At 42.0% G+C, this 24679-nt stretch overlaps 1 protein-coding gene across 1 annotated transcript in view; it reads right to left on the bottom strand.

Annotated features, from left to right (window-relative positions):
• Positions 1-16848: 16848 nt before the first annotated feature.
• LOC135507237 (transmembrane protein 192-like) overlaps positions 16849-24679 on the bottom strand; it is a 44844-nt gene continuing 37013 nt past the window's right edge. The window contains exon 6 of the mRNA XM_064926833.1: positions 16849-18811. Coding sequence (XP_064782905.1) covers positions 18697-18811 — 115 coding nt within the window. The 3' untranslated portion in view covers positions 16849-18696. The remainder of the gene's footprint in view (positions 18812-24679) is intronic.

Genomic DNA, 24679 nt, shown 5'->3' with positions numbered 1-24679 from the left:
GGTGGAGGGAGCTTTGTCACTTTGCTCTCATTCACAGGGACAATCACTCTCTGGACAAACACCCACGACGGACACACACACTGAAGACACACACGGAAGACACACATTCATTAACTGAGAAGAGATCCTGAGAGGGACCCAGAGCACCACAGCATCCTGCCCAGAGAGAGAGACTGATTCCTGGGTAGAGAGAGGAGCTCCAGACCCTTCCTATCCTGAGAGGGACCCACAGCACCACAGCATCCTGCCCAGAGAGAGAGACTGATTCCTGGGTAGAGAGAGGAGCTCCAGACCCTTCCTATCCTGAGAGGGACCCACAGCACCACAGCATCCTGCCCAGAGAGAGAGACTGATTCCTGGGTAGAGAGAGGAGCTCCAGACCCTTCCTATCCTGAGAGGGACCCACAGCACCACAGCATCCTGCCCAGAGAGAGAGACTGATTCCTGGGTAGAGAGAGGAGCTCCAGACCCTTCCTATCCAGCCATGAGGATCATCAGCCTACTGTACCTGCTGCTGCTAGTAACTGTTCTAGGATCAGTTTCTGCAGTGAGACCAGGTAGGACAACACAAAGATATTATATTACACTCCACTAAAGAACTATATTACACTATAGACCTATATTACATCACACTATATTACATTCCACTATATAACTATATTACACTCTGCTATAGAACTATATTACACTATAGAACTATATTCCACTATAGAACTATATTACATTCCACTATAGAACTATATTACATCACACTGTAGAACTATATTACACTATAGAACTATATTACATCACACTATATTACATTCCACTATATAACTATATTACACTCTGCTATAGAACTATATTCCACTATAGAACTATATTACACTATAGAACTATATTACATTCCACTATAGAACTATATTACACTATAGAACTATATTACACTATAGAACTATATTACATTCCACTATAGACCTATATTACACTCCACTATAGAACTATATTACACTCCACTATAGAACTATATTACACTCCACTATAGAACTATATTACACTCCACTATAGAACTATATTACACTCCACTATAGAACTATATTACACTATAGACCTATATTACATCACACTATATTACATCACACTGTATAACTATATTACACTCTGCTATAGAACTATATTACACTCCACTATAGAACTATATTACACTATAGAACTATATTACATTCCACTATAGACCTATATTACACTCCACTATAGAACTATATTACACTCCACTATAGAACTATATTACACTCCACTATAGAACTATATTACACTCCACTATAGAACTATATTACACTCCACTATAGAACTATATTACACTATAGACCTATATTACATCACACTATATTACATCACACTGTATAACTATATTACACTCTGCTATAGAACTATATTACACTATAGAACTATATTACACTATATAACTATATTACACTATAGAACTATATTACACTATAGAACTATATTACATTCCACTATAGAACTATATTACATCACACTGTAGAACTATATTACACTATAGACCTATATTACATCACACTATATTACATCACACTGTAGAACTATATTACATCACACTATAGAACTATATTACACTCCACTATAGAACTATATTACTAAAATATAGTAGGATCACAATACACCACTTTTCTAGAAGTCTATCCAACTAGACTTGGGTTATAGACCATGTATAGGTCTAGAACTATATTAATTACACTGCTTTGAGGAAGACCCCTGTTCCCCATATTTAGGCTATTCTATCTAGCCCATAGGCTACTGCAGAACACCATCCACCTACTGAATATTCCCATGCTGCTATAACGACACATAAAGCTCAGTGGTGAAACATTGGAGTTGGTCGACCTTGAAACAGGCCGTGATAAAATGCATGTGACTAAAGCCATATGCAGCCTTTAATCTTCAACTCAGACGGTAACGTATACAACATCATCTGGTCTTCTGATTGGATGGATTTCAATCTAAAGTTTACATAACAAAACAATAATTGGAGCGTAGGCCTATAGAATTAGGGCCGAGTGATGGAAACACAGCTGCAGCGCGCTATACCGCCACGGGTTTACGACCTCGGGTGATTTAGTGCGTGCAGTCACTGCAGTAATGAGTCGAGATTTGGCTGAAGCGCGTTAATTCACCAGAACAATCTGCGGCCCGATACTTTACAGGGCCTTTATGACTGGGTGGGGGTGAGTGAGAGAGACCGGGGCTCAGCCGCAGGTCCACCGGTCTATTGTCTGGTCGGCGGAGTTCCCGCGCGCTGCGATATTGTTAATCACGGTGTATAACGGAATGCTAATGCGCGAGCCTGATTAACACGGAGCGCCTGGGAAGGAGAATAATCCGGGGAGGGGTATGGGGGTGGGGTGCCGGGGTTCACTCGGTCATAAAGGCATCGGTGAGTTTTTATCTCTTCCTGCCGGTCTGTCCTCGGAACAGGCGGTAGAAAGGCGCTTTATGACAGCGGGAGGTTTAAAGTCATCATTAAAACGGTGGTTTATTAGAGAAAGAGACCGCTGGTTATCTTCAAAGGTCAATGGGCTTATAGCACTATAGTAGCTATATTCTAATAGGGGAATACAGGTGGTCTACCGGGCAGGTTCCCTGCAGGTGAGGCAGGATGTGGAAGGAAGGATACAAAGGAGCTAAGAGGTTTATGGTCAGGTAGACTGAACCTGGCTGATGAATTAACAACAGGCAGGTAGACTGAACCTGGCTGATATATTAACAACAGGCAGGTAGACTGAACCTGGCTGATATATTAACAACAGGCAGGTAGACGGAACCTGGCTGATATATTAACAACAGGCAGGTAGACTGAACCTGGCTGATATATTAACAACAGGCAGGTAGACTGAACCTGGCTGATAAATTAACAACAGGCAGGTAGACTGAACCTGGCTGATATATTAACAACAGGCAGGTAGACTGAACCTGGCTGATATATTAACAACAGGCAGGTAGACTGAACCTGGCTGATATATTAACAACAGGCAGGTAGACTGAACCTGGCTGATATATTAACAACAGGCAGGTAGACTGAACCTGGCTGATATATTAACAACAGGCAGGTAGACTGAACCTGGCTGATATATTAACAACAGGCAGGTAGACTGAACCTGGCTGATATATTAACAACAGGCAGGTAGACTGAACCTGGCTGATATATTAACAACAGGCAGGTAGACTGAACCTGGCTGATATATTAACAACAGGCAGGTAGACTGAACCTGGCTGATATATTAACAACAGGCAGGTAGACTGAACCTGGCTGATATATTAACAACAGGCAGGTGGACGGAACCTGGCTGATATATTAACAACAGGCAGGTAGACTGAACCTGGCTGATAAATTAACAACAGGCAGGTAGACTGAACCTGGCTGATATATTAACAACAGGCAGGTAGACTGAACCTGGCTGATATATTAACAACAGGCAGGTAGACTGAACCTGGCTGATATATTAACAACAGGCAGGTAGACGGAACCTGGCTGATATATTAACAACAGGCAGGTAGACTGAACCTGGCTGATATATTAACAACAGGCAGGTAGACTGAACCTGGCTGATGAATTAACAACAGGCAGGTAGACGGAACCTGGCTGATATATTAACAACAGGCAGGTAGACTGAACCTGGCTGATATATTAACAACAGGCAGGTAGACTGAACCTGGCTGATATATTAACAACAGGCAGGTAGACTGAACCTGGCTGATATATTAACAACAGGCAGGTAGACTGAACCTGGCTGATATATTAACAACAGGCAGGTAGACTGAACCTGGCTGATATATTAACAACAGGCAGGTAGACTGAACCTGGCTGATATATTAACAACAGGCAGGTAGACTGAACCTGGCTGATGAATTAACAACAGGCAGGTAGACTGAACCTGGCTGATATATTAACAACAGGCAGGTAGACTGAACCTGGCTGATATATTAACAACAGGCAGGTAGACTGAACCTGGCTGATATATTAACAACAGGCAGGTAGACTGAACCTGGCTGATATATTAACAACAGGCAGGTAGACGGAACCTGGCTGATATATTAACAACAGGCAGGTAGACTGAACCTGGCTGATATATTAACAACAGGCAGGTAGACTGAAACAGGCTGATAAACTGAAACAGGCTGATAAACTGAACCTGGCTGATATATTAACAACAGGCAGGTAGACGGAACCTGGCTGATATATTAACAACAGGCAGGTAGACTGAACCTGGCTGATATATTAACAACAGGCAGGTAGACTGAAACAGGCTGATAAACTGAAACAGGCTGATAAACTGAAACAGCAACAGGCTGATAAACTGAAACAGGCTGATAAACTGAAACAGGCTGATAAACTGAAACAGGCTGATAAACTGAAACAGGCTGATAAACTGAAACAGCAACAGGCTGATAAACTGAAACAGGCTGATAAACTGAAACAGGCTGATAAACTGAAACAGGCTGATAAACTGAAACAGGCTGATAAACTGAAACAGCAACAGGCTGATAAACTGAAACAGGCTGATAAACTGAAACAGCAACAGGCTGAAAAACTGAAACAGGCTGATAAACTGAAACAGGCTGATAAACTGAAACAGCAACAGGCTGATAAACTGAAACAGGCTGATAAACTGAAACAGGCTGATAAACTGAAACAGGCTGATAAACTGAAACAGGCTGATAAACTGAAACAGGCTGATAAACTGAAACAGGCTGATAAACTGAAACAGCAACAGGCTGATAAACTGAAACAGGCTGATAAACTGAAACAGGCTGATAAACTGAAACAGGCTGATAAACTGAAACAGGCTGATAAACTGAAACAGGCTGATAAACTGAAACAGCAACAGGCTGATAAACTGAAACAGGCTGATAAACTGAAACAGCAACAGGCTGATAAACCGAAACAGGCTGATAAACTGAAAGAGCAACAGGCTGATAAACTGAAAGAGCAACAGGCTGATAAACTGAAACAGGCTGATAAACTGAAACAGCAACAGGCTGATAAACTGAAACAGGCTGATAAACTGAAACAGCAACAGGCTGATAAACCGAAACAGGCTGATAAACTGAAACAGGCTGATAAACTGAAACAGGCTGATAAACTGAAACAGGCTGATAAACTGAAACAGGCTGATAAACTGAAACAGCAACAGGCTGATAAACTGAAACAGGCTGATAAACTGAAACAGCCTGATAAACTGAAACAGCAACAGGCTGATAAACTGAAACAGCAACAGGCTGATAAACTGAAACAGGCTGATAAACCGAAACAGGCTGATAAACTGAAACAGGCTGATAAACTGAACCAGGCTGATAAACTGAAACAGGCTGATAAACTGAAACAGCAACAGGCTGATAAACTGAAACAGGCTGATAAACCGAAACAGGCTGATAAACTGAAACAGGCTGATAAACTGAAACAGGCTGATAAACTGAAACAGGCTGATAAACTGAAACAGGCTGATAAACTGAAACAGCAACAGGCTGATAAACTGAAACAGGCTGATAAACCGAAACAGGCTGATAAACTGAACCAGGCTGATAAACTGAACCAGGCTGATAAACTGAAACAGCAACAGGCTGATAAACCGAAACAGGCTGATAAACTGAAACAGGCTGATAAACTGAAACAGCAACAGGCTGATAAACTGAAACAGGCTGATAAACTGAAACAGGCTGATAAACTGAAACAGGCTGATAAACTGAAACAGCAACAGGCTGATAAACTGAAACAGGCTGATAAACTGAAACAGCAACAGGCTGATAAACTGAAACAGGCTGATAAACTGAAACAGCAACAGGCTGATAAACTGAAACAGGCTGATAAACTGAAACAGCAACAGGCTGATAAACTGAAACAGGCTGATAAACTGAAACAGCAACAGGCTGATAAACAGCAACAGGCTGATAAACTGAAACAGGCTGATAAACTGAAACAGGCTGATAAACTGAAACAGCAACAGGCTGATAAACTGAAACAGGCTGATAAACTGAAACAGCAACAGGCTGATAAACAGCAACAGGCTGATAAACTGAAACAGGCTGATAAACTGAAACAGGCTGATAAACTGAAACAGAAACAGGCTGATAAACTGAAACAGCAACAGGCTGATAAACTGAAACAGGCTGATAAACTGAAACAGCAACAGGCTGATAAACTGAAACAGGCTGATAAACTGAAACAGGCTGATAAACTGAAACAGCAACAGGCTGATAAACTGAAACAGCAACAGGCTGATAAACTGAAACAGGCTGATAAACTGAAACAGGCTGATAAACTGAAACAGGCTGATAAACAGAAACAGGCTGATAAACTGAAACAGGCTGATAAACTGAAACTGAAACAGGCTGATAAACTGAAACAGGCTGATAAACTGAAACAGAAACAGGCTGATAAACTGAAACAGCAACAGGCTGATAAACTGAAACAGGCTGATAAACTGAAACAGGCTGATAAACTGAAACTGAAACAGGCTGATAAACTGAAACAGGCTGATAAACTGAAACAGAAACAGGCTGATAAACTGAAACAGAAACAGGCTGATAAACTGAAACAGCAACAGGCTGATAAACTGAAACAGGCTGATAAACTGAAACAGGCTGATAAACTGAAACAGGCTGATAAACTGAAACAGCAACAGGCTGATAAACAGCAACAGGCTGATAAACTGAAACAGGCTGATAAACAGCAACAGGCTGATAAACTGAAACAGGCTGATAAACTGAAACAGCAACAGGCTGATAAACCGAAACAGGCTGATAAACCGAAACAGCAACAGGCTGATAAACAGCAACAGGCTGATAAACTGAAACAGCAACAGGCTGATAAACTGAAACAGCAACAGGCTGATAAACCGAAACAGGCTGATAAACTGAACCAGGCTGATAAACTGAACCAGGCTGATAAACTGAAACAGCCTGATAAACTAAGACTAGTTGTAGTAGCCTAGCTATAACAGGAGAACTTACAACAGCTCAGTGACCAACCTGTCTCTGGCCTTAACCATCAATATGTTGACATGCTCAAGTCGACTACAGAAGGTATATACAGTGCCTTGCGAAAGTATTCGGCCCCCTTGAACTTTGCGACCTTTTGCCACATTTCAGGCTTCAAACATAAAGATATAAAACTGTATTTTTTTGTAAAGAATCAACAACAAGTGGGACACAATCATGAAGTGGAACAACATTTATTGGATATTTCAGACTTTTTTAACAAATCAGAAACTGAAAAATTGGGCGTGCAAAATTATTCAGCCCCCTTAAGTTAATACTTTGTAGCGCCACCTTTTGCTGCGATTACAGCTGTAAGTCGCTTGGGGTATGTTTCTATCAGTTTTGCACATCGAGAGACTGACATTTTTTCCCATTCCTCCTTGAAAAACAGCTCGAGCTCAGTGAGGTTGGATGGAGAGCATTTGTGAACAGCAGTTTTCAGTTCTTTCCACAGATTCTCGATTGGATTCAGGTCTGGACTTTGACTTGGCCATTCTAACACCTGGATATGTTTATTTTTTAACCATTCCATTGTAGATTTTGCTTTATGTTTTGGATCATTGTCTTGTTGGAAGACAAATCTCCGTCCCAGTCTCAGGTCTTTTGCAGACTCAAATCAAATCAAATCAAATTTATTTATATAGCCCTTCGTACATCAGCTGATATCTCAAAGTGCTGTACAGAAACCCAGCCTAAAACCCCAAACAGCAAGCAATGCAGGTGTAGAAGCACGGTGGCTAGGAAAAACTCCCTAGAAAAGCCAAAACCTAGGAAGAAACCTAGAGAGGAACCAGGCTATGTGGGGTGGCCAGTCCTCTTCTGGCTGTGCCGGGTAGAGATTATAACAGAACATGGCCAAGATGTTCAAATGTTCATAAATGACCAGCATGGTCGAATAATAATAAGGCAGAACAGTTGAAACTGGAGCAGCAGCACGGCCAGGTGGACTGGGGACAGCAAGGAGTCATCATGTCAAGTAGTCCTGGGGCATGGTCCTAGGGCCGCGGTTCAGTTGAAACTGGAGCAGCAGCACGGCCAGGTGGACTGGGGACAGCAAGGAGTCATCATGTCAGGTAGTCCTGGGGCATGGTCCTAGGGCTCAGGTCCTCCGAGAGAGAGAAGGAGAGAATTAGAGAACGCACACTTAGATTCACACAGGACACCGAATTGGACAGGAGAAGTACTCCAGATATAACAAACTGACCCCAGCCCCCCGACACATAAACTACTGCAGCATAAATACTGAAGGCTGAGACAGGAGGGGTCAGGAGACACTGTGGCCCCACCCGAGGACACCCCCGGACAGGGCCAAACAGGAAGGATATAACCCCACCCACTATGCCAAAGCACAGCCCCCACACCACTGGAGGGATATCTTCAACCACCAACTTACCATCCTGAGACAAAGCTGAGTATAGCCCGCAAAGATCTCCGCCACGGCACAACCCAAGGGGGGGCGCCAACCCAGACAGGATGACCACATCAGTGAATCAACCCACTCAGGTGACGCACCCCCTCAGGGACGGCATGAGAGAGCCCCAGCAAGCCAGTGACTCAGCCCCTGTAATAGGGTTAGAGGCAGAGAATCCCAGTGGAAAGAGGGGAACCGGCCAGGCAGAGACAGCAAGGGTGGTTCGTTGCTCCAGAGCCTTTCCGTTCACCTTCCCACTCCTGGGCCAGACTACACTCAATCATATGACCCACTGAAGAGATGAGTCTTCAGTAAAGACTTAAAGGTTGAGACCGAGTTTGCGTCTCTGACATGGGTAGGCAGACCGTTCCATAAAAATGGAGCTCTATAGGAGAAAGCCCTGCCTCCAGCTGTTTGCTTAGAAATTCTAGGGACAATTAGGAGGCCTGCGTCTTGTGACCGTAGCGTACGTGTAGGTATGTACGGCAGGACCAAATCAGAGAGATAGGTAGGAGCAAGCCCATGCAATGCTTTGTAGGTTAGCAGTAAAACCTTGAAATCAGCCCTTGCTTTGACAGGAAGCCAGTGTAGGGAGGCTAGCACTGGAGTAATATGATCAAATTTTTTGGTTCTAGTCAGGATTCTAGCAGCCGTATTTAGCACTAACTGAAGTTTATTTAGTGCTTTATCCGGGTAGCCGGAAAGTAGAGCATTGCAGTAGTCTAACCTAGAAGTGACAAAAGCATGGATTAATTTTTCTGCATCATTTTTGGACAGAAAGTTTCTGATTTTTGCAATGTTACGTAGATGGAAAAAAGCTGTCCTTGAAATGGTCTTGATATGTTCTTCAAAAGAGAGATCAGGGTCCAGAGTAACGCCGAGGTCCTTCACAGTTTTATTTGAGATGACTGTACAACCATTAAGATTAATTGTCAGATTCAACAGAAGATCTCTTTGTTTCTTGGGACCTAGAACAAGCATCTCTGTTTTATCCGAGTTTAAAAGTAGAAAGTTTGCTGCCATCCACTTCCTTATGTCTGAAACACATGCTTCTAGCGAGGGCAATTTTGGGGCTTCACCATGTTTCATTGAAATGTACAGCTGTGTATCATCCGCATAGCAGTGAAAGTTAACATTATGTTTTCGAATAACATCCCCAAGAGGTAAAATATATAGTGAAAACAACAGCGGTCCTAAAACGGAACCTTGAGGAACACCGAAATTTACAGTTGATTTGTCAGAGGACAAACCATCCACAGAGACAAACTGATATCTTTCCGACAGATAAGATCTAAACCAGGCCAGAACTTGACCGTGTAGACCAATTTGGGTTTCCAATCTCTCCAAAAGAATGTGGTGATCGATGGTATCAAAAGCAGCACTAAGGTCTAGGAGCACGAGGACAGATGCAGAGCCTCGGTCCGATGCCATTAAAATGTCATTTACCACCTTCACAAGTGCCGTCTCAGTGCTATGATGGGGTCTAAAACCAGACTGAAGAATTTCATATACATTGTTTGTCTTCAGGAAGGCAGTGAGTTGCTGAGCAACAGCCTTTTCTAAGATTTTTGAGAGGAATGGAAGATTCGATATAGGCCGATAGTTTTTTATATTTTCTGGGTCAAGGTTTGGCTTTTTCAAGAGAGGCTTTATTACTGCCACTTTTAGTGAGTTTGGTACACATCCGGTGGATAGAGAGCCGTTTATTATGTTCAACATAGGAGGGCCAAGCACAGGAAGCAGCTCTTTCAGTAGTTTAGTTGGAATAGGGTCCAGTAAGCAGCTTGAAGGTTTAGAGGCCATGATTATTTTCATCATTGTGTCAAGAGATATAGTACTAAAACACTTGAGCGTCTCTCTTGATCCTAGGTCCACGCAGAGTTGTGCAGACTCAGGGCAACTGAGCTTTGAAGGAATACGCAGATTTAAGGAGGAGTCTGTAATTTGCTTTCTAATAATCATAATTTTTTCCTCAAAGAAGTTCATGAATTTATCACTGCTAAAGTGAAAGTCATCCTCTCTTGGGGAATGCTGCTTTTTAGTTAGCTTTGCGACCGTATCAAAAAGGAATTTTGGATTGTTCTTATTGTCCTCAATTAAGTTAGAAAAATAGGATGATCGAGCAGCAGTAAGGGCTCTTCGGTACTGCACGGTACTGTCTTTCCAAGCTAGACGGAAGACTTCCAGTTTGGTGTGGCGCCATTTCCGTTCCAATTTTCTGGAAGCTTGCTTCAGAGCTCGGGTATTTTCTGTGTACCAGGGAGCTAGTTTCTTATGAGAAATGTTTTTAGTTTTTAGGGTGCAACTGCATCTAGGGTATTGCGCAAGGTTAAATTGAGTTCCTCAGTTAGGTGGTTAACTGATTTTTGTCCTCTGGTGTCATTGGGTAGACAGAGGGAATCTGGAAGGACATCAAGGAATCTTTGTGTTGTCTGTGAATTTATAGCACGACTTTTGATGTTCCTTGGTTGGGGTCTGAGCAGATTATTTGTTGCAATTGCAAACGTAATAAAATGGTGGTCCGATAGTCCTGGATTATGAGGAAAAACATTAAGATCCACAACATTTATTCCATGGGACAAAACTAGGTCCAGCGTATGACTGTGACAGTGAGTGGGTCCAGAGACATGTTGGACAAAACCCACTGAGTCGATGATGGCTCCGAAAGCCTTTTGGAGTGGGTCTGTGGACTTTTCCATGTGAATATTAAAGTCACCAAAGATTAGAATATTATCTGCTATGACTACAAGGTCCGATAGGTTCATCAGGTTTTCTTCCAGAATGGTCCTGTATTTGGCTCCATCCATCTTCCCATTAATTTAAACTATCTTCCCTGTCCATGCTGAAGAAAAGCAGGACCAAACCATGATGCTGCCACCACCATGTTTGACAGTGGGGATGGTGTGTTCAGGGTGATTAGCTGTGTTGCTTTTACGCCAAACATAACGTTTTGCATTGTTGCCAAAAAGTTCAATTTTGGTTTCATCTGACCAGAGCACCTTCTTCCACATGTTTGGTGTGTCTCCCAGGTGGCTTGTGGCAAACTTTAAACAACACTTTTTATGGATATCTTTAAGATATGGCTTTCTTCTTGCCACTCTTCCATAAACCCCAGATTTGTGCAATATACGACTGATTGTTGTCCTATGGACAGAATCTCCCACCTCAGCTGTAGATCTCTGCAGTTCATCCAGAGTGATCATGGCTGCCTCTTGGCTGCAGCTCTGATCAGTCTTCTCCTTGTATGAGCTGAAAGTTTAGAGGGACGGCCAGGTCTTGGTAGATTTGCAGTGGTCTGACACTCCTTCCATTTCAATATTATCGCTTGCACAGTGCTCCTTGGGATGTTTAAAGCTTGGGAAATCTTTTTGTATCCAAACCCAGCTTTAAACTTCTTCACAACAGTATCTCGGACCTGCCTGGTGTGTTCCTTGTTCTTCATGATTCTCTCTGAGCTTTTAACGGACCTCTGAGACTATCACAGTGCAGGTGCATTTATACGGAGACTTGATTACACACAGGTGGATTGTATTTATCATCATTAGTCATTTAGGTCAACATTGGATCATTCAGAGATCCTCACTGAACTTCTGGAGAGTTTGCTGCACTGAAAGTAAAGGGGCTGAATAATTTTGCACGCCCATTTTTTCAGTTTTTGATTTGTTAAAAAAGTTTGAAATATCCAATAAATGTCGTTCCACATCATGATTGTGTCCCACTTGTTGTTGATTCTTCACAAAAAAATACAGTTTTATATCTTTATGTTAGAAGCCTGAAATGTGGCAAAAGGTCGCAAAGTTCAAGGGGGCCGAATACTTTCGCAAGGCACTGTAAGAGTGTAGGCCATGCAGCGACTACGTGGTATTTCTGAGCGTTAGTCCTAATTCAAATGGACCCTTAATCTCTCTCCCTCCAGACATCTTGAACATACGGAGAAGGTACCACAGACATCACTGCCCCCACCGCCGCTGCATGCCCCTGCACTCCAGAGTACCATTCCCCTGAGGTAAGACACACGGCACCTGTGGGAATGTGTGTGTGCGTGGGCATGTCTAACCCTAACCCGTGTCCAGGGATGTCAGGGGTCAAAGGGTGAAACACCCGCTGCGGCTGTAGTGTGTGATTAAGACCAGAGGTTTGTGTTCACACAGTCCTGTAGAAGACGGGGTGGCAGGTAACCTAGTGGTTAGGTCGTTGGGCCAGTAACCAGCAGGTAACCTAGTGGTTAGATCGTTGGGCCAGTAACCAGCAGGTAACCTCGTGGTTAGATCGTTGGGCCAGCAACCAGCAGGTAACCTCGTGGTTAGATCGTTGGGCCAGTAACCAGCAAGTAACCTAGTGGTTAGATCGTTGGGCCAGTAACCAGCAGGTAACCTCGTGGTTAGATCGTTGGGCCAGCAACCAGCAGGTAACCTCGTGGTTAGATCGTTGGGCCAGTAACCAGCAGGTAACCTAGTGGTTAGATCGTTGGGCCAGTAACCAGCAGGTAACCTAGTGGTTAGATCGTTGGGCCAGTAACCAGCAGGTAACCTAGTGGTTAGATCGTTGGACCAGTAACCAGCAGGTAACCTAGTGGTTAGATCGTTGGGCCAGTAACCAGCAGGTAACCTAGTGGTTAGATCGTTGGGCCAGTAACCAGCAGGTAGCCTCGTGGTTAGATCGTTGGGCCAGTAACCGAAAGGTTTTTGGATCGAATCCCGAGCTGACAAGGTAAAAATCGGTCATTCTGCCCCTGAACAAGGCAGTTAACCTGTTCCCTGGTAGGCCGTCATTGTAACTAAGAATTTGTTCTTAACTGACGAGAGAGTGAGAATCATTCTCAAACAAAATGGTTTAAACTGAGGAGGGCGGTCTGCCCCTCTGTCTCACATGCACACTGCTAAAGGTTCCTGCCTGACCCATAACACGGTCTATATTCTCTCTGTCTGACCCACTGTCTATATTCTCTCTGCCTGACCCACTGTCTATATTCTCTCTGCCTGACCCACTGTCTATATTCTCTCTGCCTGACCCACTGTCTATATTCTCTCTGCCTGACCCACTGTCTATATTCTCTCTGCCTGACCCATAACACTGTCTATATTCTCTCTGCCTGACCCACTGTCTATATTCTCTCTGCCTGACCCACTGTCTATATTCTCTCTGCCTGACCCACTGTCTATATTCTCTCTGCCTGACCCACTGTCTATATTCTCTCTGCCTGACCCACTGTCTATATTCTCTCTGCCTGACCCACTGTCTATATTCTCTCTGCCTGACCCACTGTCTATATTCTCTCTGCCTGACCCACTGTCTATATTCTCTCTGCCTGACCCACTGTCTATATTCTCTCTGCATGACCCACTGTCTATATTCTATCTGCCTGACCCACTGTCTATATTCTCTCTGCCTGACCCACTGTCTATATTCTCTCTGCCTGACCCACTGTCTATATTCTCTCTGCCTGACCCACTGTCTATATTCTCTCTGCCTGACCCACTGTCTATATTCTCTCTGCCTGACCCACTGTCTATATTCTCTCTGCATGACCCACTGTCTATATTCTATCTGCCTGACCCACTGTCTATATTCTCTCTGCCTGACCCACTGTCTATATTCTCTCTGCCTGACCCACTGTCTATATTCTCTCTGCCTGACCCACTGTCTATATTCTCTCTGCCTGACCCACTGTCTATATTCTCTCTGCCTGACCCACTGTCTATATTCTCTCTGCCTGACCCACTGTCTATATTCTCTCTGCCTGACCCACTGTCTATATTCTCTCTGCCTGACCCACTGTCTATATTCTCTCTGCCTGACCCACTGTCTATATTCTCTCTGCCTGACCCACTGTCTATATTCTCTCTGCCTGACCCACTGTCTATATTCTCTCTGCCTGACCCACTGTCTATATTCTCTCTGCCTGACCCACTGTCTATTTTCTCTCTGCCTGACCCACTGTCTATATTCTCTCTGCCTGACCCACTGTCTATTTTCTCTCTGCCTGACCCACTGTCTATATTCTCTCTGCCTGACCCACTGTCTATATTCTCTCTGCCTGACCCACTGTCTATATTCTCTCTGCCTGACCCACTGTCTATATTCTCTCTGCCTGACCCACTGTCTATATTCTCTCTGCCTGACCCATAACACTGTCTATATTCTCTCTGTTTAGGTGTAACAGAGTGAACATGGAGGTAAGAGAGAAGAGGAGAATCTCTGTGACATCCTCACCCCTCCTCTTCCCCCCACAGGACACCACACACACCTGTGGGGACACACCTGTGGACACGGAGTCCGGAAACACGGCGCTGAAGGACTGAAGACTGAGCGAGAGACATAGCCTGTGCTGAGACTGGGAGTTTGGGCAGAGAGGAGAGAGAGGACTACTGCTGCTGCTGTTGAATAGACAAAAGATATGAACTGGAGTCACTAGACTACCTGCCTTCCTGCTCACATCACTTCATATACATACCACCGCCATCTATCTGGGTACTGAGACATTTATACTATATACCACCGCCATCTATCTGGGTACTGAGACATTTATACTATATACCACCGCCATCTATCTGGGTACTGAGACATTTATACTATATACCACCGCCATCTATCTGGGTACTGAGACATTTATACTATATACCACCGCCATCTATCTGGGTACTGAGACATTTATACTATATACCACCGCCATCTATCTGGGTACTGAGACATTTATACTATATACCACCGCCATCTATCTGGGTACTGAGACATTTATACTATATACCACAGTACCAAGACATTTATACTATATACCACAGTACCAAAACATTTATACTATATACTACAGTACCATCTGGGTACCATAAAAACTACAGCTCAGACTAATACAATATACAGAATAAGTGTTTTTATGGGAGAAATGCACTTCAAATGTACAGTATGTTCTAATTAATGACCTTTTAATAATAAAACAATCTGTTTATACTCTTTTCAGTCTGGTGTAATGCTTGACCCTCTCAGTCCATCCCATTAGGAATGGTAGGAGTCTCAGTCCATCCCATTAGGAATGGTAGGAGTCTCAGTCCAGCCCATTAGGAATGGTAGGAGTCTCAGTCCATCCCATTAGGAATGGTAGGAGTCTCAGTCCATCCCATTAGGAATGGTAGGAGTCTCAGTCCATCCCATTAGGAATGGTAGGAGTCTCAGTCCATCCCATTAGGAATGGTAGGAGTCTCAGTCCAGCCCATTAGGAATGGTAGGAGTCTCAGTCCATCCCATTAGGAATGGTAGGAGTCTCAGTCCATCCCATTAGGAATGGTAGGAGTCTCAGTCCAGCCCATTAGGAATGGTAGGAGTCTCAGTCCATCCCATTATGAATGGTAGGAGTCTCAGTCCAGCCCATTAGGAATGGTAGGAGTCTCAGTCCATCCCATTAGGAATGGTAGGAGTCTCAGTCCAGCCCATTAGGAATGGTAGGAGTCTCAGTTCAGCCCATTAGGAATGGTAGGAGTCTCAGTCCATCCCATTAGGAATGGTAGGAGTCTCAGTCCATCCCATTAGGAATGGTAGGAGTCTCAGTCCATCCCATTAGGAATGGTAGGAGTCTCAGTCCATCCCATTAGGAATGGTAGGAGTCTCAGTCCATCCCATTATGAATGGTAGGAGTCTCAGTCCAGCCCATTAGGAATGGTAGGAGTCTCAGTCCAGCCCATTAGGAATGGTAGGAGTCTCAATTCAACACCATTAGGAATGGTAGGAGTCTCAGTCCATCCTATTAGGAATGGTAGGAGTCTCAGTCCAGCCCATTAGGAATGTAAGGAGTCTCAGTCCAGCCCATTAGGAATGGTAGGAGTCTCAGTCCATCCCATTAGGAATGGTAGGAGTCTCAGTCCATCCTATTAGGAATGGTAGGAGTCTCAGTCCATCCCATCAGGAATGGTAGGAGTCTCAGTCCATCCCATTAGGAATGGTAGGAGTCTCAGTCCATCCCAGGTGGCGGCAGGGTAGCCTAGTGGTTAGAGCATTGGACGAGTAACCGGAAGGTTGCAAGTTCAAATCCCCGAGCTGACAAGGTGCAAATCTGTCGTTCTGCCCCTGAACAGGCAGTTAACCTACTGTTCCTAGGCCGTCATTGAAAATAAGAATTTGTTCTTAACTGACTTGCCTAGTAAAAAAAAATAAAAAATGTTTTTTTTAATTAGGAATGGTAGGAGTCTCAGTCCATCCCATTAGGAATGGTAGGAGTCTCAGTCCATCCCATTAGGAATGGTAGGAGTCTCAGTCCATCCCATTAGGAATGGTAGGAGTCTCAGTCCAGCCCATTAGGAACGGTAGGAGTCTCAGTCCAGCCCATTAGGAATGGTAGGAGTCTCAGTGGGTGTTACAACATGGTACAGTTAGAGATATCATGTTGTCCAGGTAACTACAGAACACAGCTGTTTTCGTTTACTTCCATTTATTAACCTCATTTACACATTAAGTCACCAGGACTAAACTCAGCAAAAAAAGAAACGCTCCTTTTTCAGGATCCAGTCTTTCAAAGGTAATTCGTTAAAAACCCAAATAACTTCACAGATCTTCATTGTAAAGGGTTTAAACACTGTTTCCCATGCTTGTTCAATGAACCATAAACAATTAATGAACACGCACCTGTGGAACGATCGTTAAGCTTACAGACGGTAGGCAATTAAGGTCACAGTTATGAAAACTTAGGACACTAAAGAGGACTTTCTACTGACTCTGAAAAACACCAAAAGAAAGATGCCCAGTGTCCCTGCTCATCTGTTTAAATGTGCCTTAGGCATGCTGCAAGGAGGCATGAGGACTGCAGATGTGGCCAGGGCAATAAATTGCAATGTCTGTACTGTGAGACTGCTAAGACAGCGCTACAGGGAGACAGGACGGACAGCTGATCGTCCTCGCAGTGGCAGACCACATGTAACAACACCTGCACAGTATCGGTATATCAACAACACACCTGCGGGACAGGTACAGGATGGCAACAACAACTGCCCGAGTTACACCAGGAACGCACAATCCCTCCATCAGTGCTCAGACTGTCCGCAATAGGCTGAGAGAGGCTGGACTGAGGGCTTGTTGGCCTGTTGTAAGGCAGGACAACGAGTAGCGGTTTGGTCTCACCAGGGGTGATGGTCGGATTCACAAATATCGTCAAAGGAATGAGCGTTACGCCGATGCCTGTAGTCTGGAGTGGGATCGATTTGGAGGTGGAGGGTCCGTCATGGTCTGGGCGATATGTCACAGCATCATCGGACTGAGCTTGTTGTTGAGATTGCCCTCAATGACGCTGTGCGTAACAGGGAAGACATCCTCCTCCCTCATGTGGTACCCTTCCTGCAGGCTCATCCTGACATGACCCTCCAGCATGACAATGCCATCAGCCATACTGCTCATTCTGTGCGTGATTTCCTGCAAGACACACACCATGGCCAGCGAAGAGCCCGGATCTCAATCCCATTGAGCACGTCTGGGACCTGTTGGATCGGAGGGTGAGGGCTAGGGCCATTCCCCCCAGAAATGTCCGGGAACTTGCAGGTGCCTTGGTGGAAGAGTGGGGTAACATCTCACAGCAAGAACTGGCAAATCTGGTGCAGGCCATGAGGAGGAGATGCACTGCAGTACTTAATGCAGCTGGTGGCCACACCAGATACTGACCGTTACTTTTGATATTGACCCCCCCTTTGTTCAGGGACACATTATTCCATTTCTGTTAGTCACATGTCTGCGGAACTTGTTCAGTTTGTCTCAGTTGATGAATCTTATGTTCATACAAATATTTACAGGTTACGTTTGCAGAAAATAAATGCAGTTGACAGTGAGAGAACATTTCATTTTTTGCTGAGTTTATATAAAAACACACTGCAGGGAGAAAACATACGTAAAACATTTCTGTGGAACACACACACACACACACACACACACACACACACACACGGTTCCCTCCCTCGTCTCTCTCTTTCTCCCTTCTCCCTCAATCTTTCTCTCCTTCGTCTCTCTCCTCCTCTCTCTCTCTCCCTCCCTCATCTCTCCTCCCTTCTTCTCACATATATCTAATGAATACCCTTTTCACACACAATCTCTACACAGACACACAATCTCTACACAGACACACAATCTCTACGCACACACACTACCCAGAGGTCACTTGGGGTGGTCACAGAGAAATAAAACTCAAGGCCTCTAATCTGTGACACTCTTCTCTTCTTCCATCCTCCTCTCTCTGTCTCTTATGGTGGTGTTGTGGTCGTATTGTGGTTGTATTGCGGTCAGTGCTGTACAGTCATGTTGAGCAGTCTCTTGCTCAGTAAGGTGTTGTGTTGCTTCAGGTAGTCGATGAGATCAGCTTGTTTCTCCACTACCTCCTCCAGACTGGAGCCCTCTCTGGAGAGGAACAGGATAACGTTGGAACAATGTCAGAACTTTAAAACAAGGTCAGGACAACGTTAGAACAATAAAAAGGCAACATTAGGTGTTAACATAAGCCAGTCCAGGGTTAGGTGTGTATATATATATATATTTTTGCACGCCCAATTTTTCAGTTTTTGATTTGTTAAAAAAGTTTGAAATATCCAATAAATGTTGTTCCACTTCATGATTGTGTCCCACTTGTTGTTGATTCTTCACAAACAAATACAGTTTTATATCGTTATGTTTGAAGCCTGAAATGTGGCAAAAGGTCGCAAAGTTCAAGGGGGCCGAATACTTTCGCAAGGCACTGTATATCTGAAGTCAGTCCAGGGTTAGGTGTGTATATATATATATATCTGAAGTCAGTCCAGGGTTAGGTGTGTATATATATATATATATATCTGAAGTCAGTCCAGGGTTAGGTGTGTATATATATATCTGAAGTCAGTCCAGGGTTAGGTGTGTATATATATATCTGAAGTCAGTCCAGGGTTAGGTGTGTATATATATATATATATCTGAAGTCAGTCCAGGGTTAGGTGTGTATATATATATATACCTGAAGTCAGTCCAGGGTTAGGTGTGTATATATATATATACCTGAAGTCAGTCCAGGGTTAGGTGTGTATATATATATCTGAAGCCAGTCCAGGGTTAGGTGTGTATATATATATCTGAAGTCAGTCCAGGGTTAGGTGTGTATATATATATATATATCTGAAGTCAGTCCAGGGTTAGGTGTGTATATATATATATACCTGAAGTCAGTCCAGGGTTAGGTGTGTATATATATATATACCTGAAGTCAGTCCAGGGTTAGGTGTGTATATATATATCTGAAGCCAGTCCAGGGTTAGGTGTGTATATATATATATACCTGAAGCCAGTCCAGGGTTAGGTGTGTATATATATATATATATATCTGAAGTCAGTCCAGGGTTAGGTGTGTATATATATATATACCTGAAGTCAGTCCAGGGTTAGGTGTGTATATATATATCTGAAGCCAGTCCAGGGTTAGGTGTGTATATATATATATATACCTGAAGTCAGTCCAGGGTTAGGTGTGTATATATATATCTGAAGTCAGTCCAGGGTTAGGTGTGTATATATATATATATTTTTGCACGCCCAATTTTTCAGTTTTTGATTTGTTAAAAAAGTTTGAAATATCCAATAAATGTTGTTCCACTTCATGATTGTGTCCCACTTGTTGTTGATTCTTCACAAACAAATACAGTTTTATATCGTTATGTTTGAAGCCTGAAATGTGGCAAAAGGTCGCAAAGTTCAAGGGGGCCGAATACTTTCGCAAGGCACTGTATATCTGAAGTCAGTCCAGGGTTAGGTGTGTATATATATATCTGAAGTCAGTCCAGGGTTAGGTGTGTATATATATATCTGAAGTCAGTCCAGGGTTAGGTGTGTATATATATATATATATCTGAAGTCAGTCCAGGGTTAGGTGTGTATATATATATATACCTGAAGTCAGTCCAGGGTTAGGTGTGTATATATATATCTGAAGCCAGTCCAGGGTTAGGTGTGTATATATATATCTGAAGTCAGTCCAGGGTTAGGTGTGTATATATATATACCTGAAGTCAGTCCAGGGTTAGGTGTGTATATATATATATACCTGAAGTCAGTCAGGGTTAGGTGTGTATATATATATCTGAAGCCAGTCCAGGGTTAGGTGTGTATATATATATATACCTGAAGCCAGTCAGGGTTAGGTGTGTATATATATATATATATATCTGAAGTCAGTCAGGGTTAGGTGTGTATATATATATATATATCTGAAGTCAGTCCAGGGTTAGGTGTGTATATATATATATACCTGAAGTCAGTCCAGGGTTAGGTGTGTATATATATATCTGAAGTCAGTCCAGGGTTAGGTGTGTATATATATATATATATCTGAAGCCAGTCCAGGGTTAGGTGTGTATATATATACCTGAAGCCAGTCCAGGGTTAGGTGTGTATATATATATATATATATCTGAAGTCAGTCCAGGGTTAGGTGTGTATATATATATATATATACCTGAAGTCAGTCCAGGGTTAGGTGTGTATATATATATCTGAAGCCAGTCCAGGGTTAGGTGTGTATATATATATATACCTGAAGTCAGTCCAGGGTTAGGTGTGTATATATATATCTGAAGTCAGTCCAGGGTTAGGTGTGTATATATATATATACCTGAAGTCAGTCCAGGGTTAGGTGTGTATATATATATCTGAAGCCAGTCCAGGGTTAGGTGTATATATATATATATATATATCTGAAGCCAGTCCAGGGTTAGGTGTGTATATATATATCTGAAGTCAGTCCAGGGTTAGGTGTGTATATATATATCTGAAGTCAGTCCAGGGTTAGGTGTGTATATATATATCTGAAGCCAGTCCAGGGTTAGGTGTGTATATATATATATATATCTGAAGCCAGTCCAGGGTTAGGTGTGTATGTATATATCTGAAGCCAGTCCAGGGTTAGGTGTGTATATATATACCTGAAGTCAGTCCAGGGTTAGGTGTATATATATATATATATATATATATATCTGAAGCCAGTCCAGGGTTAGGTGTGTATATATATATCTGAAGTCAGTCCAGGGTTAGGTGTGTATATATATATCTGAAGTCAGTCCAGGGTTAGGTGTGTATATATATACCTGAAGTCAGTCCAGGGTTAGGTGTGTATATATATATCTGAAGCCAGTCCAGGGTTAGGTGTGTATATATATATATATATATATATCTGAAGTCAGTCCAGGGTTAGGTGTGTATATATATATCTGAAGCCAGTCCAGGGTTAGGTGTGTATATATATATATATATATCTGAAGCCAGTCCAGGGTTAGGTGTGTATATATATATATACCTGAAGTCAGTCCAGGGTTAGGTGTGTATATATATATCTGAAGCCAGTCCAGGGTTAGGTGTGTATATATATATATATATATCTGAAGCCAGTCCAGGGTTAGGTGTGTATATATATATATACCTGAAGTCAGTCCAGGGTTAGGTGTGTATATATATATATATATATCTGAAGTCAGTCCAGGGTTAGGTGTGTATATATATATATATATATCTGAAGTCAGTCAGGGTTAGGTGTGTATATATATATCTGAAGTCAGTCAGGGTTAGGTGTGTATATATATATATATATATCTGAAGTCAGTCCAGGGTTAGGTGTGTATATATATATCTGAAGTCAGTCCAGGGTTAGGTGTGTATATATATACCTGAAGTCAGTCCAGGGTTAGGTGTGTATATATATACCTGAAGCCAGTCAGGGTTAGGTGTGTATATATATATATATATATCTGAAGTCAGTCCAGGGTTAGGTGTGTATATATATATATATATATCTGAAGTCAGTCCAGGGTTAGGTGTGTATATATATATCTGAAGTCAGTCCAGGGTTAGGTGTGTATATATATATCTGAAGTCAGTCCAGGGTTAGGTGTGTATATATATATATATATATACCTGAAGTCAGTCCAGGGTTAGGTGTGTATATATATATATATATCTGAAGTCAGTCCAGGGTTAGGTGTGTATATATATATATACCTGAAGTCAGTCCAGGGTTAGGTGTGTATATATATATCTGAAGCCAGTCCAGGGTTAGGTGTGTATATATATATATATATATCTGAAGCCAGTCCAGGGTTAGGTGTGTATATATATACCTGAAGTCAGTCCAGGGTTAGGTGTATATATATATATATATATATATCTGAAGCCAGTCCAGGGTTAGTGTGTATATATATATCTGAAGTCAGTCCAGGGTTAGGTGTGTATATATATATCTGAAGTCAGTCCAGGGTTAGGTGTGTATATATATATCTGAAGTCAGTCCAGGGTTAGGTGTGTATATATATACCTGAAGTCAGTCAGGGTTAGGTGTATATATATATATATATATATATCTGAAGCCAGTCCAGGGTTAGGTGTGTATATATATCTGAAGTCAGTCCAGGGTTAGGTGTGTATATATATATCTGAAGCCAGTCCAGGGTTAGGTGTGTATATATATATATATATCTGAAGTCAGTCCAGGGTTAGGTGTGTATATATATACCTGAAGTCAGTCCAGGGTTAGGTGTGTATATATATATATATATATATATATATATATCTGAAGCCAGTCCAGGGTTAGGTGTGTATATATATATATACCTGAAGTCAGTCCAGGGTTAGGTGTGTATATATCTGAAGCCAGTCCAGGGTTAGGTGTGTATATATATACCTGAAGCCAGTCCAGGGTTAGGTGTGTATATATATATATATATATCTGAAGCCAGTCCAGGGTTAGGTGTGTATATATATATCTGAAGTCAGTCCAGGGTTAGGTGTGTATATATATATCTGAAGTCAGTCCAGGGTTAGGTGTGTATATATATACCTGAAGTCAGTCCAGGGTTAGGTGTGTATATATATATCTGAAGTCAGTCCAGGGTTAGGTGTGTATATATATATATATATACCTGAAGTCAGTCCAGGGTTAGGTGTGTATATACCTGAAGCCAGTCCAGGGTTAGGTGTGTATATATATATATATATACCTGAAGTCAGTCCAGGGTTAGGTGTGTATATATATATATATATATATCTGAAGTCAGTCCAGGGTTAGGTGTGTATATATATATATATATATATCTGAAGTCAGTCCAGGGTTAGGTGTGTATATATATATATATATATATCTGAAGTCAGTCAGGGTTAGGTGTGTATATATATATCTGAAGTCAGTCCAGGGTTAGGTGTGTATATATATATCTGAAGCCAGTCCAGGGTTAGGTGTGTATATATATATCTGAAGTCAGTCCAGGGTTAGGTGTGTATATATATATATATATACCTGAAGTCAGTCAGGGTTAGGTGTGTATATATATATATATATATATCTGAAGTCAGTCCAGGGTTAGGTGTGTATATATATATATATATATATCTGAAGTCAGTCAGGGTTAGGTGTGTATATATATATATATATATATATCTGAAGTCAGTCCAGGGTTAGGTGTGTATATATATATATATATATATATATATCTGAAGCCAGTCCAGGGTTAGGTGTGTATATATATATATATATATATATATCTGAAGCCAGTCCAGGGTTAGGTGTGTATATATATATATATATCTGAAGTCAGTCAGGGTTAGGTGTGTATATATATATATATATACCTGAAGCCAGTCAGGGTTAGGTGTGTATATATATACCTGAAGCCAGTCCAGGGTTAGGTGTGTATATATATATATATATCTGAAGTCAGTCCAGGGTTAGGTGTGTATATATATATATATATCTGAAGTCAGTCCAGGGTTAGGTGTGTATATATATATATATATCTGAAGTCAGTCCAGGGTTAGGTGTGTATATATATATATATATATATATATATCTGAAGTCAGTCCAGGGTTAGGTGTATATATATATATATATATATATCTGAAGTCAGTCAGGGTTAGGTGTGTATATATATATATATATATATATATATATATATATCTGAAGCCAGTCAGGGTTAGGTGTGTATATATATATATATATCTGAAGTCAGTCCAGGGTTAGGTGTGTATATATATATATATATATATATATATATATATATATCTGAAGTCAGTCCAGGGTTAGGTGTATATATATATCTGAAGTCAGTCAGGGTTAGGTGTGTATATATATATATATATATATATCTGAAGTCAGTCCAGGGTTAGGTGTATATATATATATATATATATATATATATATATATCTGAAGTCAGTCCAGGGTTAGGTGTGTATATATATATATATATATTGATATCTGAAGTCAG

This window comes from Oncorhynchus masou, chromosome 20, assembly GCF_036934945.1.
Source record: "Oncorhynchus masou masou isolate Uvic2021 chromosome 20, UVic_Omas_1.1, whole genome shotgun sequence".
NCBI classification, from domain to species: Eukaryota; Metazoa; Chordata; class Actinopteri; order Salmoniformes; family Salmonidae; genus Oncorhynchus; species Oncorhynchus masou.
The sequence above is the reverse complement of the archived record's forward strand: the minus strand, read 5'-3'. Positions and strand labels throughout refer to the sequence as shown.